This window comes from Mus caroli, unplaced genomic scaffold (assembly GCF_978045245.1).
Source record: "Mus caroli unplaced genomic scaffold, Mus_caroli_1 scaffold_4, whole genome shotgun sequence".
NCBI lineage: Eukaryota > Metazoa > Chordata > Mammalia > Rodentia > Muridae > Mus > Mus caroli.
The window spans coordinates 96,148,103-96,166,091 of record NW_028227259.1 but is presented as its reverse complement, the minus strand read 5'-3'; the positions used below and the strand labels follow the sequence as shown (position 1 = coordinate 96,166,091).

The 17,989-nt window shown below is 44.8% G+C and overlaps 1 protein-coding gene across 5 annotated transcripts in view; it reads right to left on the bottom strand.

Moving 5' to 3' along the window:
- The window catches only part of Art3 (ADP-ribosyltransferase 3 (inactive)), a 28,807-nt gene that overhangs the window by 1,978 nt on the left and 8,840 nt on the right, over positions 1 to 17,989 (bottom strand). The window contains exons 4-10 of one of the 5 annotated variants that reach the window (XM_085836852.1): positions 12,096 to 12,128; positions 10,333 to 10,365; positions 9,039 to 9,067; positions 7,903 to 7,939; positions 4,581 to 4,613; positions 2,453 to 2,506; positions 1,494 to 1,519 (exon numbers count right to left, since the gene is read on the bottom strand). In XM_085836852.1, coding sequence (XP_085692978.1) covers positions 1,494 to 1,519; positions 2,453 to 2,506; positions 4,581 to 4,613; positions 7,903 to 7,939; positions 9,039 to 9,067; positions 10,333 to 10,365; positions 12,096 to 12,128 — 245 coding nt within the window. Of the gene's footprint in view, positions 1 to 1,493; positions 1,524 to 2,452; positions 2,507 to 4,580; positions 4,614 to 7,902; positions 7,940 to 9,037; positions 9,068 to 10,332; positions 10,366 to 12,095; positions 12,129 to 17,989 lie in introns of all 5 variants that reach the window. The other 4 variants (XM_085836851.1, XM_085836853.1, XM_029477276.2 and 1 more) reach the window with 4 other exon arrangements.

Below are 17,989 nucleotides of genomic sequence, written 5' to 3'. Positions count from 1 at the left end.
TTCGTACAGGAAGCCAAGAGAAGCAGCAGTGAGTTTTCTAGATTTTCAGGTCGGTTTGCTTGCCAGAGTAGCTGACACGCGCTCATGTGGCTAGAGGTGAAAGGGCAGGTCTATCCAGCCTCAGGATGCTGCGGCAGACGTGGTTCACAAGTGGGCAGTACTGCACTGAGAAGCAGTCCGGAAATTGTCCGGGGTGGGTACAGGCCCTGACAGTGGATTCCAATGGTTGAACTCAGGACCTACTAACTTAACTAACGTGAGCTAACTCCTACACTTAAGAAACCTACCTACCTACCTACCTTTCTCTCTCTCTCTCTCTCTCTCTCTCTCTCTCTCTCTCTCTCTCTCTCTCTCTTTCTTTCTTTCTTTCTTTCTTTCTCTTGTTGTTGTTTTGTTTTCGAGACAGGGTTTCTCTGTGTAGCCCTGGCTGTCCTGGAACTCACTCTGTAGACCAGGCTGTCCTCGAACTCAGAAATTCTGCCTCTGCCTCCCGAGTGCTGGGATTAAAGGCGTGGGCCACCACGCCCGGCTGAAACCTACCTACCTACCTTCCTTCCTTCTTTTCTTTTCTTTTCTTTTCTTTTCTTTTCTTTTCTTTTCTTTTCTTTTCTTTTCTTTCTTTCTCTCTTTCTCTCTTTCTCTCTTTCTCTCTTTCTTTCTTTCTTTCTTTCCTGTTGGGAGCTAGATCTGAAGTGCTGCTTGGGGTAGCCTTATACAGTGCTTACCCTCTGCAGTTTTCAAGTGTGCTACCAGACACACAAAACAAAAATCGCTTTCAGTGTTCATACAACCTGGAGCAGTTTGCCATATAAACCAAGTATATTCTGAAAGTTTTAATTACCACTAGACAGTTTTATCTACTGTCTGCTGCTGCTTCTCTCTGGTCTTATATGGACCAGTTTCATGCATGCCCTTAACCCAAATTTTCATATAGATTCTGTCTATTAACTTAGCTTTTATGCATCAAGACATATAACTATGAAATAGGTGCATCCTACTGCCTTTTCAGGGTGTTATAAAGGCTTAATGAAACATTATTTTGAAAAAGGATAGCTTGGGAGAACTGAAAATGTTCTAAATGCAGTCTCTAGAGAGTCTAGAGGGTAATGATCATTTAAAGGAAATGGGGCCGGGGCAGGGGGTGGTGGTGGTGGGGGGCTTCTGAAGAGATGGCTCAGTGGTTAAGAACTCGTTACTGCTCTTCCAGAGGTCCTGAGTTCAATTCCCAACAACCAGATGGCAGCTCACAACCATCTGTAATAGAACCTGATTCCCTCTTCTGGTGTGCTTGAAGACAGAGCACTCATATACATACTATAAATAAATCTTTAAATGAAACATGCCCTGATCACACCCACACCATGTCAGAATGTTATCACTGTTAGGATGCCTCAAATGCAATGCATGCAACGTCACCTTTTAATGAGAAAAAGAATTAGCTTGACAGTTTTATATTTCAGAGCATGCTTCAAAGAAAAGGAGGTATTTCTTACTAGGACTGTTGGCCTTTCCTCGACTTCTGTCTTTTACAACATAAAGAGATTCTGAGTTACTGCATTATATAGTTTATCCAGACTGGAAAACCGCCCCCTTGAATGTGTGTGTTTTCATTAAATGTGAAGTTTGTTTACCAAAAACCTTTTTTACTGTGTACTAAACTCAGACTGCCAAGCACAAGCCGCCTGTCTTTCTCTTACTGAGCGCTGGCACATCACAAAAGCCCGTGTCATCTCCCTACAGTCCTCTCAGGCAGAGCTGGCACCTCAAGGAGGCCGCTCCTGCCATCTGCCCTGCCTGGGGTGGCGTGCGGGAGTCAGGTAGTGAATCCATGTTATCATCAGAATCACTGCCTTTGAAACTCTGCTCCAGCTGCTGTGCTGTACTGACACCAGGTGTCTGCCTAGCCTTGGGAAACTGACATTCCCATTTTTCATTTGCTGATTCTAGGAGTCCAGAATAGATGGGTGTCGATCTGGCTCTCTTTTTACCCTCATCAGGCTTTAATCGAGCTCTGCAAGGACAATATCTACCTTACTGGGTTAGATGAGGCTAGTCTCTGAAAGCTTTCCAGGAGGGGTACAAGGCATTGTCCCCGGCCTAGTGAGGAAGCAAGAGCATGCTGACACGGGACTGATCCAGCATGCTGGAAGGCTCTCATTCCTGCCCTCCATAGTGTGTTCTTGTGTCTACAGACTCCCTACAGTTCCTGATGGTTCTGGAAGTGCAGCTGGATGCTCCTGCCCAGTATCAAGCCACCTACTCTTTCCTAGCAGCCTGCTCATACAGAAGGAGTTCGCAGCAAGTGCGTGTGTGTGGTGTCATCTCATCTTCTCCCCACCCCCACCCCCAACTCCTGCATCAAGATGAGATGTATAGGTCAGATTTCTTCCCCCAGTCCCTGACCGTAAAGAACTTAGAATTCATGGTCCTCCACCCCCCAGTGGAAAATTACCAGGCTTTTCATCCGGCAGGAGAGGATTTTCGTCTGTTTGTAGCACTTTAATTTCTAAATGAAAAAAAAAAAAAAAGATTTTCCATGAATGAAAGTGACAGTTTTTACTTTTTACTACTGTGTGATACATCCGATAGTTTGTGTCATCAGATTCTCCTCAGTCCTAAAGTGTGGAAACAGCTGTACTTTAGGATGGGAAAGGCTTAGGAAAGTGAAGTAATTGACACAAAGTTACCAGAGGCAGGCGGCAGAGGGGGACCGCTAACACAGGCAGTCTACAGAGCTCAGCTTAGAGGCTTTTTTTTTTTTTAAGATTTATTTATTTATTATATGTAATACACTGTAGCTGTCTTCAGACACACCAGAAGAGGGCGTCAGATCTCGTTACAGATGGTTGTGAGCCACCATGTGGTTGCTGGGATTTGAACTCTGGACCTTTGGAAGAGCAGTCGGGTACTCTTACCCACTGAGCCATCTCACCAGCCCTAGAGGCTTCTTTTCAGTCAGACACAGACTTAGACTATGAAGACCCCTGAAGAGAACACAGCGCAAAGGCAGGAAGTGATGTAGGGAGTGAGGAGTGCCCGCCCACTCTATTATCAACACTTGTCTGCATCAGGACCAAAGAGTTGCTGGTCCTGCTTTCTGTGTCTGTGCAGCTCTTGCATGGCCTGCGGTTTAAATAGACAGCAGTGTCTGGCAAAGGTCAGAATGATGGATGTGATTTAGCACATGCTAAATTCACTGGGAATGTAGCTCAACAGCAGAGTACTCACATAGCGTGCATAGCCCTAGGCTCAGTCCATCAAATAATTAAAAGAATAATTTAATATATAACAGATGACCATGTCTATAATTAACAAAATCTACAGAAAAAAAAAATTAGGTCACTATCTGATCCCAGGGGGAAGGCTATGAAGCACTGGGTTGTGGGCTGTGGTTTTGTACTCCTGTGAGGATACTTGCGACAAGGGCGGTCACATTTGAAAGATGGCAGTTCTGAGGCACAGAGGCATCATGACTGTTCAGCACTGTCTGATAAAATGTGCCCTCTGTGTTCCACCGTCCCCAGCAGCATAAAGTGCAGAGGAACTTCTGAGGAGCCTTGCCAGAGTCGCAGCTCACATCTCTGGCCACAATGCTTGCCCTCAGCTACCCCCATATATATATATATATATATATATATTTTTTTTTTCCTTTTTCAAGACAGGGTTTCTCTGTGTAGCCCTGGTTGTCCTGGCAGACCAGGCTGGCCTCAAACTCACAGTGATCCACTTGCCTCTGCCTCCCAAGTGCTAGGACTAAAGGCATGAGCCACCACAGCCCAGCACCTTCTTATACTTTTTTTTTTTTTAAATAAATACGCACTTCTGTGGTCTGCTCTGAAAAGCAGGACCATCTGTCATGGTAACTATTGTGGAAAACATCGAGGGAATGCAAGCAGTGGGGAAGAAACAGGAAAAGACCAGGTCACCCGTCACATGATTGTGTGCAAGGTTCTAAGACTTACTGGCATGTGACTCTAGCCTCACGTTGGCATTTTTTGCCTTCTAGTGTGCCAACCATTGTTTATCAGGAAGTAGGAAAAGTCCTGGAATTTTCTTTCCTAAGTAAGAAAAGAGCTTTCGTGAGCTCTTGACAGCACCCTACTGTACTGTGGCCTTGCGCTTTTGATGGCACAGCTCTGGCTCCATGACCCCTCACGATGCTCGTCCACAGCATACCAGAGTGAGTGGCACCTCACAGAGCTGTACCTGAACCAGCACAGTAGTGTGTTTTGTCACTCACAGGTCCCAGCTAACAGCTGTGAGCCTGTGTGCTTAGCCAGTCCAAGAGGCAGAATTTCTACAGAGCAACATTAGTTTAGGAGGGCCTGTCTCCTCTGCAACCAGGTTCCAGCAAGCCAGCCCTGAGCATGTGTCAGACAGCTAGCTGTCCTGCCCAGAGCCAGTGCTCCAGCAGCCTGGGAAAGCTGGCCCGGCACAGCTTCTACAGTCTACGGTCTTCTGCAGTAAACGCTGTAGATGTGACTGGCACACTGCTAAAGAGAAACCTTGATTATCATCCCATGCTAACTCACTCTGCAAGGCTGAGACCAGCTCGCAGGGTAAAGAGGAAATGGCCTTACCTGGCATTCTGTCAGGGTCAAGGTTGTTCCTACCTAAAAGCAGAAATAAATGCTGATTGGTGTTCACCATTTAGTGGCATTGCTAACACCCCTCCCCCACTTTGTCACCCATCAGTAGGTTGATCATAGATGAAGTTCAAATCTGTTAAGCCAGATTCCAGGAGCAGGCATCTATGAGTTAGTTCTCATCGCTCCAGGTTTGGCTTCTGAATGCAGGGCATCCATTTTTAAATGAAGCAGCACTGGGCTGAAGCTTGCCTCGTTTCACCCCACTCTCACTGTAGGTCCTGGCTCTCACTAGGACCCTTTGTTTTATACAAAAGAAATAGCGTGTAAATTATAAGTGAGAACTATTGCAAACATTGCACCAAATGCCTGAAACGCTGCATAGAACATTAAAAACAAAAAACAAAACAAACAAAACAACAACATACACCTCTCAAAAGTGACATCCCTGTGACCTACAGTGGCTTCATTCATCCCCAAAACTTTCTTAGTCCTAGAGCTCTTGTGTTTCCTTCCTAACTAGCTGATCTGACAAGAGTAAGAAAAACATAATGTATTTACCAGGTTAGCCCCTGGCCTTTTATTTCTAAGGCTAAGAACGTCCTTGTGTGCACAGGAGTGCCCAGGTCAGGGCTGGGAGGTAGATCCAATGTGGGGGCCAATGGCTGGAATCTGATTCTTGAAAGGCAGAGGCAGGAAGATCGGAACTTTAGGATCAAACCTACCACATAGCAAGTTAGGGGCCAGCCTGAGCTACATGAGATCCATTTACAAAGTAAGTCAAAATCTCAGCTTCCAAATTCACTTAGGTTTATGTGGGCCACTTAAGAAGCAGTGGGGGCAATGACGAGAGAAGGGGAGAGTTGTTAACACTGGAGTGTAATTTTTGGTGAGAACTGTGGCTCATCACTCAGGATAGCTCTGCAGTCAAGCGGGCAATTCTTCATTAAAGTTAAATCAATCCAGGGACAGCAAGACAGCTCAGGGGATAAAGACACTTGCCACCCAGACTGTGTCTTACTCTGGAACTCATACAGTGAAGGAAAGAGACAACTTCTGCGAGTTATCCTCTGACCTCCTCATGTATACTACAACGTGAGGGTGTCCTCCATTATATACACAAAGGGAGAGAGAGAGAGAAAAGAGAAAGGGAAAGAAAAAAAGAGTACAAGAGTAATGGGAAAGAATCTATCCCAAGTCTCTGACACAAAGTTTTATGTATTTGTGTATATATGTACATATGTACATATAAAAATTTATTTTATTTTTTAAAAGATTTATTTATTGATTTTATATATATATATATATATATATATATATATATATATATATATATATACACACACACACACACACACTGTTGCTGTTTTCAGACACACCAGAAGAGGGCATTGGATCCCATTACAGATGGTTGTGAGCCACCATGTGGTTGCTGGAAATTGAACTCAGGACCTCTGGTTGAGCAGTCAGTGCTCTAAAGCACTGAGCCATCTCTCCAGCCCCCTACACACACATTTATATGTTTTCTGGTCATATAAGCATTACATTACAATTGTAGAAACAAAAAATATGAAAAGTTATTGAGGATTAAAATTAATTAAAAAGCTCTGATCACAGATAATCTAACATTTTTGGCATTTGTTTTTAATTTTTTGCATATTTGTATATACATATATGCATTTTAATAGTTATAGATCCTTGTGTTATATCTTTTAAAAAATTACAGTACTAGGGATCAAACTCAGGTTTTGGGGTTGCTTTTTGCTTTTTTTTTTTTTTTTTTTTTAATTTTGAGACAGCCTTTCTCTGTATTCCAGGCTCCCCTCAAACTTGTCATCTTCCTGCCTCAACTTCCCAAGTGCTAGCATTATAAGTGGTACCACCACACTTATTTTTATATATTGATGGCTCAGTTGGTAAGGGACTTGCCACCTGAGTTCAGTCCTAGGAAAGCCACTTAGTAGATAGAGGTGAGAACCAACTCCCACGGGTTGTCTTCTGACTTCCATACATGTACTGTGACACACACACATACAGTAAATAATGTAATGAAAGAAATACAAAATAGGCTTCAAGAATGATCTTTTTCATGCATGCATGTGATGTATTTTGATCATATTCATCTTTTGTTACCCTTATTTCCCTTTCATGTGTGTTTGTGTGTGTGCATGTGTGTGTATGTATGCATGCACACATGAGTGTGCATATTAGTGTGTGTGTGTGCCCGCCCATGCACACATGCACTTGTGTGTACATGTGTGCTTGTGTGTACCTGGAGAACTGTATGCGTGCTAGTCCAGCACTGTTAATTTACATGTATTTTTAGCACTTTCTTGGACCTTTAAATGCTTTTTAAGGCCTAATTTTTAGGTTTGGTGTTTAATAATGTCAATATTATTTAATAATACCCAAGCCACATGGGTAGTGTGTGAATGTCACATTGTCCTCTGCGGGTCTTTGGCCCCTGATCAGCTCCAGTAGGACCTGGCCAGAGCGTACCTGAGCTGGGTCAGCTGCTGGGCAGAGCCACTGACTCATGGCTTGTCCACACCTGGGTATCTTTCTGACTCTGTGGGGCCTCTTTTACAAAAATGTAAGACTGGCTGGGGCCTGTGGGACAGGCCTGCAAATCCCTGCTCAGAAGGCAGAGGAAGGAGAACTGAAAGTTAAAGGCTAGAACTACAAAGTGAGTTCAAGGCTAGCCCGTCAAATCAGGCCCTGATTTTTTGGAGGAGGGCAGAGGAGGGGGTTGGTTGGTTGTGTTTGTTTTTGAGACAGGATGTCCCTATGTAACCTTATCTGGCCTGGAACCCACTATAGAGACCATGCTGTCTTTGAACTCCTAATAAATACCTGCCTGTCTCTGCCTTCTGAGTGATGGGGCTAAAGGTACACACCACCCTACCCAGCTCTGACTCTTAAAGTTAAAATTAAAATTAATAAATAAAATTAAAATTAAAATATTAAATTAAAAACACACATACACACACACACACAAAGAGGGCTGGCAATGCAGCTCAGTGATATAGCAGTTGCCTGGCACGTGTGGAACCTGACTCCAGTCCTTGTTCTGAAAACCAAAACCCCTGCTGGTGATGCTTCTAGCAGGAGGCAACAGCTTGACACTCTAGGTCTCTATGCTGTGCTAGTTTCCAAGTTATAACTGTGTTGAGGGTATGATCATTTTTAAGGTTAGTGATACATGTTCTTAAGTCTTAGAAAGTTGTTCCATTTTCAGAGGGGAAACCAGAAAAGGGGATAACATTTGAGAACTTGCCCCAGGGGCTGGGGGATATCTGGGCAATAGTGTGCTTACCTAGCTTGCAGGGGGCCCAGGGTTTGATTCCAGGCACCATGGAAAAAAAGAAAATACAAAAGTGTTCCAATAATCTCTCCATGACCTGAGAACTTTCCTACCCTAGCACTCTAAGACAATAACATCTTTAAAACAAAAAACAAAAAAAAACTGGGGGGTGGGGTGACTGAATGGATAGTGTCTGCCCTGCAAGCCTAATTCCCAGAGCCCACAGAAAAGCCAGGCAGGTGTCATAGCTAGCTATCATCCCTACACATGGGAGGTGGAGACAGGGCATCCCCAAACCTGCTGGCTTGCTAGCAGAATCGGAAAGCTTTGGGTTCAGTGTGAGAGATCCTGCAGTGCACACAGTGATCTAGAAGACACTTGGTACCAGACTCTGGCCCACACAGGTATGTGCACATGCATGCACGCACTCACATGCACAATGTGCCTGCACACATGCAAACAAGCAAACATGCACATATATGCACATTCACACAGAAAAACATCAATTTTTGTGTGTGTGTGTGTGTGTTCCCCTTGTGTGCAGGTGTCTGGTGAGACCAGAAGGCATCAGATCTGCTGAACTGGAATTACAGACAGTTGTGAGCCACCTGATGGCTGAGTCCTTTAAAAGAGCAGCAAGCCATCTCTCCAGCTCCATATATATATATATATATATATATATATATATATATATATATTTTTTTTTTTTTTTTAATTAAAAGCTCTGGAGTAAGTTAGGCTTTGGAATGTACTCATCAGATGGACGTGAGTACACCTGCTGCTCACAGACACATACAAAGAATGATCTTAATTTAGGAAAAATAAAGGCCATTTGTTTTTGCTTGGTCATACAAGTTTGCAGAATCATTAGTCACAGTGTTCTCTGCTTTCTGGGACGACCTAAGGACTGGCAGACAACAGGCACAGGGGATGTCGCTTTTTCTTTTTCTTTCTTTCTTTCTTTCTTTCTTTCTTTCTTTCTTTCTTTCTTTCTTTCTTTTCTTTTCTTTTCTTTTCTTTTTTTTTTAGAATTCAATCAGATAGATCAAACTAGTAGGCTAAGATGGGCTCTGGCTTCTCCTCACTTCTTACCACCCACTCATAGCTTGCAAAGCATAAAGTCCCAGGGTTTATGAGAATGTCTTACCAGAGTCTTCAAGCTTCTGACTGTCCATATCTAAGTCACAAACAAGCGAAATGCATTAGTTTTAACGAGAGATGGAAAGAACTGACCGTAAGGAAGCAGGAGCCCCATCTAGTGTCTGCAGCTAGTGAGAGTAAATGGTACCTAGACTCTCCGTGTGTGTTGGGTAGTGGGCTCCACACTTCTCTGGTGCCTCTACTGACATAAACCACCACAGAACTAGTCTCCTGGGAGTGTTAAATATCTAATTTGAATAGCTGCCTAAGGTCCTGTGCAATGGTCATAATTTGTGAATGCAGAGAGCCAGTAAGAGAGAGGGGCACTAGGTTAATCCTCAGGGTGTGGGGACTTAGAAAAATCTAATTACCCCATCCGTTTAGTCCAATGATTGGAGGCAAAATTAAGAGTAGACAGAGAAGCACTCTTTAGGGCACTGCATGATGTGGGGAGGCCATTGTTAATCGGACCCAGATGAGCTTCACACATGCCCTCCATGGCGTCTTCTGACCCTTTGACCAGCAGAACCCCTCCCCCACAGCACACAGAGAGTGAGGCTGGAGAGCTTAACTGTTGCAAACACTGGTCCTAATTCCTCACTAACCTATAGCTCATGCATGGCCTTATGGCTCATGGCCGAGCTGCCATGTCATAAAATCTCTTAGCTCACTTTCGAGATGGCTTGGACCTGTATCTTTTCACAGAGTAATCCCAATTAGCTCAAAATAAGTATAATTACTGTGTTCTCGACTAGGTTGATTATGCTCTGTGGATACACCAGACATCTGGCTGCCTGGGAGTGGCACATATGCTGGGACTTTTTTTTAATTTAATTTTTTTTCTTATTCACTTTACATCCTGCTCACTGCACCTTCCTGATCGCCGCCCCTACCCTCCCCCCCAATTCTTCCCATGCCTTCCCTCCCCTTCTCCTCTGAGTGGGTGGAAATTTTAATTTACCCTTGGATATTGGTGTCACCTGCACCAATACCAACAGACCTACACATACCCCACTGCCTTGAGAGGGCAGCTCTGCAGGTACCCCCTTCTTTACTCCCCAGAACATTCACTGCTCAGAGGGCCACAGAGCAAATGCAGTGGAGGAGGGCGTTTCCTAAAACGCTCCTCTGGATCGGTCACGTGATGTCCCCCTGAATCGGTCACGTGACGTGAGACGTTTCCCTCCCTCCTTTGGATCGGCCGGCCTGCCACTGCCTTCACTCAGGCAGGAGGTGTGTTTGCCATACAGGAAAGACCGACGGAACATCCTTGCTGGGTTGTTTGTAGAAGTGTGTACTCACCCGGGTTGTAGAGATACCTAGGGTCAATATATTCTGAAACACAAATACATTTTGATCCATGTTACTGTGCCCAGATGCAATGCCAATTTTATATATATATTGCTATATAATATATATATATTATATAGCAATGCTTGCTACGTAAGCATTCGAGCCATCCTAGTTTCAAGAAATATACAAAGTGTGGTTATAAGAAACAAGAAATTTCAATTCAAGGACAAGGCAAAATAGACTTTTTTTTTTTTTAACCTGAAGAATAATGCATAGAAAAGCTAGCCTGGAAGATAGCTAGCTAGTTTTCAAACATTTAAATGAACAAATAGTATTCGACATACTCGATAACGCTGAGCCTCAAAACACTTAGAATTTCCTGCGTACCTTCCCATCTGTCCCACCATCTCCTGGTGGATCTCACTTTTGCTATATCTTCCTACTTTTTCCCCCCAAGGAAGCTGAAGCAGATGCTGTGACAGCTCCGCCAAGCCTGAAGCCATCCAACCCACTCTTCTATGACTCTCTCTGATCTTACTTCCTGAGATGCCCAAATATAGGGAGTCTAGCTTTCTGCACAGGGGCCACATGGGAAATGGCTGGCACTGTGAGGGCCTTCACCAGTTCTGAAGCTCCTGTAAGGCGGGACTCAGTGAGACTGGCATGTTCCCCACCTGGGACAAACAGTATTTGAGAGTAGAGCCACAGGCAAAGATCGGGATGAGCAGTGTCAGCTCCCACAGGAAAATAAAAATGAGAGCGTGTCTTCAACCAGCCTGCTCCCGATTAACTCGCTTTGCAAAGTGCTCTGTGTAAGGCTGTTCTGCATCTCCCTTTAAAGTCACTGTAAAGTCTTAAGAAAACCAGCTTTACATAATGGAGACACTAGCTTCCAGAGTTGGCTATTTACACTAAGAAAAGGAGACAGGGAGACACTTGCCTAGAACTTCCCAGGGGCTTTCCTGAGTTTTCCATTACCTAGATTGCCTGGTGGTCTTCAGATAACATCAAAATGTGGGACAAGGTTTTGACAGTACAATTCTTTAATTAAAAGTGGGATGGTGATAACTTTGCAGAGAAATGGTGTGTTGGTCAAAGGGTTAGGGGCACTGGTCTAGGAGATGGAACGTTTATGTCCAGGGTATCCCAGCAGAAAGGGGGAAAGCACACTGTGAGACGCAGTGACTGTCCAGCCAGGTGTGACTCATCATGACCCAGTTCCACACCTTCCGTTAAAGCCTTTTCATACTAGAGATGAGCCCCAAACAAACTGCTCTCCCCATCTTTTTGGGGTATTGAGCAAACCTGGTTATCTTCCTACTAACTCTCAATTCCCAAATGTTGGCTTTAGAGTAGAGAGCTAATGGACTCAGAGCCACCAACATAAGCACACTTTAGCCAGGCATGGTGGCTCACGCCTTTAATCCCAGCACTCGGGAGGCAGAGGCAGGCGGATAGAAATCAGAAGAGTTCAAGGCCAGCCTGGGCTAAGAGTGAGTTCCAGGACAGCCACGGCTACACAGAGAAACCCTGTCTTGAAAAACCAAAAAAACAAAAAAAAAAAAAACCAAAAGCACACTTTAGTCTTAAGAGATGGTAGCTGATGGTACGACAGTAAAATGGTACGGGGTGTGTGTGTGTGTGTGTGTGTGTGTGTGTGTGTGTGTGGCAGTGGTGGAGTTTGACCCATAATTGTGAGGGGGAAAAACATACAAACAAATCAAAACTAATAAAATTCCCATGACAGAGATGATCTTCTAAATTCATCTTACCTGCATTCGCGATACAATTTTCTGTTTTTAGACCTGAAACACAAAGATAAAATTTTAGACATGACCTAAGTTTCAAATGATCTGTGGTTATTGGTAATCTAATCTGTAAATGCCTAGTTTCTCAGACCAATACTTTAATGGGATGTGAAATTTCAGGAACATAGTTTTATCTTCACGAAATAGCCACAAGCCTGTGATATGAACTGGCACAAGGCACACACCTTTTGAGGGATCTGGTTTTACTAAGAGATTACGTATAATGACCATGGAGGACCCTCACAGGGCTTAGCACTCTACATTCCAGTCTACGCCTATAACATTTAGAGAGAACAGTACTTGTCTAACTTGATGCTCTCTGAAGACAACAAGCATTACCCAGTCTTCGACACAACAATCCTCACTCCTTGGAGAAAGGGGTCTCAACCATGTTTTCAGGAACTTTTAACATCTGAGCAAAGATTCTCTTCCTATTCATAGAGAAAAGAGTTGGTATGTTCCCAAACACACCTCTGGGTGGGAAATGCTCTACAGTCTTGGGAGACGAGGGACATGGCATGAAACAGTCAGTGGTTCAGGTGGCTCCAGACACTACTGGCACGGTCGATGCCACAGGAAGTTGTCACCAATGCTCCAGTGCTTGTCCCTAGGCAAGACAGAGCAGGACTCTGCCAGCCTGCCTAACATTAGTAGGTCAATGAGAAAAATATGAAGATGTCAGCGTAAGCCATGGAGGGCAGCCCAGGTGCCCATGGAAGTCTGAATGGCTTGGTCTCCTCTCTGAATCTGTCTGATTCATTGATTTAATGTTGAGGTCTGGTTACCCTAGGACATGCCCCTTAGAGACCTGCTCCACAATGACTCTCACAATGACCCACATGCTCTTCTACAATCTACCTTCAAATCCCATATCATGTTTAGAATTTAAACCAGAAATGCAGGTGACTTGGTCTGATTTCCACATGTCCAGGATATAACAGGCCTGTTAGAATCTAGTTGATGGCCATGATGGTGCTGTCAATTTGAGAGAACCTAGAACAACCTGCGAGGTGGGCCTCTTGTCTGTAGTGGGTAATGTTAATTGCATCGCTTGAGATGGGGAGACCTGCCAACTGTGGGCAGCACCGTTCCCTGGCTAGCATCTTGGACGGTGTAAATGGCAAAAGGGGAAAGCATGCCTGCTGCCCTGACTTGCCCACCATGATTGGCTGTAGCCTGGAACTACGAGCTAAAATAAACTCTTCCTCCCTGAGATTGCTTTTGTATTTTACCACAGCACTAAGAGGAGAAGCTAAGCAACACTATAATGCAAAGCACACTCATTTAGCTAAAGCAGACTAAGACAGAACAGAGAACAGTTCTGGTGACTACTGTACAATTCCGTCCCGAGCAAGAGGTGGTGGTCCCACCTCGCCTGGAGTTTAATGGAAAATTAGGGAAAATGTGGATGATTCTAGATTTTCTAGGCATGAGGAGGCAAACAGACTAGGAAAACAGGAAAAGGCTGAAGGGATATGGGAAGTGAGAGAGACCTTCATCCTCACCTACATGGACTCACTTATTTGTGTCTGAGTTGAAGGTTTCCATACAGCTGACTAGATCATGCCCTCCATAGAGAAACTAACTTGTCATAAACAAGCCTGTTAAGACAGCTAGTTAGGCTGGAGAGATGGCTCAGCGGTTAAGAACACTGACTGCTCTTTCAGAGGTCCTGAGTTCAATTCCCAGCAACAGCATGGTGGCTCACAACCATCTGTAATGGGATCTGATGCCCTCTTCTGGTGTGTCTGAAGACAGCGACAGTGTACTCATAAATAAAATAAATAAATCTTAAAAAAAAAAAAAAAGAAAGAAAGAAAGATTAGGATAAAGTTTAGCACTCGGGAGGCAGACGCAGGCGGATTTCTGAGTTCAAGGCCAGCCTGGTCTACAAAGTGAGTTCCAGGACAGCCAGAGCTATACAGAGAAACCCTGTCTCGAAAAAACCAAAAAAAAAAAAAAAAAAAAAAGACAGCTAGTTAGGGGGGTGGGGGATGGAGAGATGGCTCAGCGGTTAAGAGCACTGACTGCTCTTCCAAAGGTCCTGAGTTCAAATCCCAGCAACCACATGGTAGCTCACAACCATCTATAATATCTGATGCCCTCTTCTGGACTGTCTGAAGACAGCTACAGTGTACTTACATATAATAATAAATAAATCTTAAAAAAAAAAAAAAGACAACTAGTTAGCCAGACCTGTGTCTCATAGGGTAAAGTATTTGACAGGGAGGCTCAAGTTCAATCCCTGGAACCCATGTGAAGATCAAAGAAGAGAGGCAACTTAGAAAGTTGTCCTCTGACCTCTGTGACACAGATGTGGCATGTATGCCTCCCCCTCATCATACACACACATACAAGATGATTTTAAAAGATGACCGCACCTTTCATTATCTTGTCAAATGGTGCCCAACAGTTAGGCATGTCTGATTTGTCTGATATTGCTTAAAACACACAAAACGTCCAGGTATTCCCTGTAGCCTAGGGGTCCCTGTGAATGGACTTAAGGCATGAAGAGGCACTCCAAACTGAGATCTCAGACGCTGCAACATCCTTAGCGCCACTTCACCCAAACAACTAGCTCAATGGAGCCCTGCTACAATGCTCAAAAATAGCACAGTTTGATGGTAAACCGGTCAGTCTCTGGAGTGAACACAAGCAATCCTGCTTCGATGTGCTGGAATGGTGTTACGTGTTCTTTGCCTTTGTGCTTGCTGGGCGGAACTACAAATGGTGGTCCTGTCTCACTACATGAACTGACGCCCGATCCCAGATAGTTTCAAACAGCACAGGAGCCTCCATACTCCCAGGAATGCTCACGTGACGCAATTAGAAGCAATGAAAATCGTATTTAACTCCCACTCTGGTCTGGGTGGAATTGTGTTTGTTTTCTGACGACAGAAGGAATACTTATGTGTGCTAGGCAAGCCCTCTGCCTGCATCTCCTTAGCCTCAGGGTGGATGTGTAAGAAATAAGACTGGACAGCCCAATAAACTCATTTTCTTTTCCTCTTTTGATGGCTTAGCAGGGATCAGGCTCGGCGTGCCACAGTGAGTCCAAAAATAGGCTTATGCCAGCGACGAGAACACAGAGGCTCCTCTCGCCTAACAAGGCCTGTTTTCAACTAGGGAACAGTTAGTACCTTCCGGCTTCCCTGACTCTGTAAGTATGTAGAGCATCATTCAGACCTCCCCACTGGACAGGACCGTGGCTGAAGCAGCAGGCCATCCATGCTCAGACTATCCTTAAGTTAAGGTGATTAGGGTTCAGGCATGTATTGTTTCTTTGCTTGTAAGTCTTCTGTAGATTTGCACTCTTCTCCAGCCCGGGCTTTCTCTTAGGAATTCATGCCCGAGCCACAGCCCTCCAAACCCAGTTACAGTTTTCCAATGGGGGTCACTTTTAATGGTAAGGACTTTAATCTGACACACAGCTGACGTTCTGTCTTTATCAAGTTTTCCAGAGAAGTAGCTAAGCTGGTTGACCTGCTCTCGCCTCTTCTGAGGAAGGAAACGGTGTTCATTTTTCCCTCTGTGGTCTTGGGTTCATAGCAAGACCAACCAGGAAAGACCACCAGGAATTAGCCCCTCCATTTTCTAACAGATGGGACTACTTTGTTGTTTGTTTGTTTTTAGCTCGCCAGTTTTTTGTAAGATCCACACATTGGAAATCATAGGTAAGTTTTCAACAGTGACTCAGGACTATGTCTAGCACGCTAAGTCTAGTAACGTTGCCTTAGAAACACTGCCTTTTTTTCCATCCAGGACTATAGTTTCTGTTGTTGTTGCTTTGTTTGTTTTCCGGTGCTGGAGGATGGACTCCAAGGGCCTCTCACACTCCAACAAATGTTCTCCCACCCAGCCACGCCTACAGCTGGCCTAAGGAAGCCTCTGACTGTGCATTCCCGTTGGTTATCTCTAGATGGCAGCAGAGGATTCTAGGTTAGGTCAAACCTTGGGTTCAGCAGCAGCAGCTGCTGCCTTGGACAAAGCTCTACATTAGTAAGTGGTACGGGTGAGCTCCCCAGAGACTTCCTTTGTGGCTGAGCTGAATATTAGCCTGTGAAATGCCCCCTCTCCCATGCCCCACCCTCTTCCTCACCCCCCTTGTACACAGGCTTATACTGTGCCATGAATGTCTCAAGCCCCTAGCTCATTCTGAGTCAGTCCACCAGCTCACCTGTCATTGCATCTTTTGTTTTATCATTATTCCAGTCACAGACTTGAGCGCTGTGGGTTTCACTGCCCGCCACAGCCCATTGGCCAGGCACTAGTTGCTAAACATGGTTGGCAGCTAGAGCTTTTGTATAACTAGGACCTCCATAAATGGTATTTGCCTGAAGGCATCAGGGGCACCAAAATAGGTATGATTTCTACAGTCCAGCTGCGACTGGGTTTCTGAAGTGTTGTGCTAGAAAAATTAAACACACTCAGTGGGGGAGGAGGGAGACTATGCTTAGAGTGTTTGGTCATCTCTAAGGTTCCCTCTTCTTACACAGTTTAACTGTTACTCAGTGATCAACTAAAGGCTGCAAATAAATATTTCGGGGGGGCAGGCTTCACAGAATTTCTAGTAGAGCATACTGTTATCATTATTCTATTATCATTAAACTCCTGGTGTACCTAATTTATAAATCAAACTTTATCGTATTATGGATGTATAGAAAAATACCTAGTACATGTTGGATTTGGTAGAAGCCATGGTCTCAGGCAACCACTGATTGGAACACTCCATCATCATGGATAAGAGAGAAATAATAAATTACTCAGCCCTGGCCAGTTTTAAGCCACTGTGATGGAGGAGGAACAAGAAAAGGCCCCAACTCTGGTATAAGCTGGCTCTAGCTGGCCTGGCTCGGGGTCATGGCCACTATCTAGAGGGTGAAGGGCTGAATGCTCTTTAACACAATCTGCTCATTTGTGTTGGCATCGCCTCAAGAAGAATGCTCAGAAATCAGACGCTGCTTGAATGCAGATCAGGAATGTGGCAGGTGAGGTGTCCGGAGTGATTACAGAAGCATCCACTCCTAACATCACGGAGGTGCAAGAGGTCAAAGTGTAAGGCTCTGGGAAAGCTGCACCCTCAGCACTGCAGGGGCCTCATAGCTTCTGCTGTCCAACGGCAAACATGCCAGCATCCCAGCCGAGCACGCTGTCTCCTCCTCCGCACTGTCCTACACACCCTTTTATCTCTTTGTACGCTGAGCACATTGAGCCAAGGTCTAAAGCCTTCCCTGTTTCTGAGACCCAGCAGCAATGGATTCTGGTTCAGTTAGATAAGCACATAGCCCCTCACTCTGTGTGTGTGTGTGTGTGTGTGTGTGTGTGTGTGTGTGTGTGTTTTCAGAGAATGCAAGGTGATACACATACCAGGGAGCAGACAAGGGGTCTTTTCTCGAACCCCACCCTCCGTAATTACAAGAACGCACAGTGCAGTTCGCAGGGCGTATAGGGGCTGCTCTATGATCTCACGACGTGTGAGACAGTAACTCCTGAACAGACCACTGCAGTGATCTGGTCAGTACCAGAGTCCGGTCCTGCCTCTGGACATGGGGCACCGCTCTCAGGAAGTTTGAAGCTATGGCTTTCTGACCCAGGACCTTAGGTCCCGCTTGTTTCTCCTGCTCACAGGTACCTCACCTTCAGGGGCTTTGTTTACCTCAGGCAGTGCTGGATAGAGCTGCCATTCTGCCCCTTGCATCTTACAGAGGAGTGCAACAAAGGGATCTGGCCGTTTTCATAGGAGGTGGGAAGATGGGTTTTATTAACCCTTTAATCTCATAGAGCAAGGCGCAAACCCAGAGCACTCAGAATGCTGCAGATAAGGAAAATGTCCTACCTACAGCTTCCCGAATAAAACA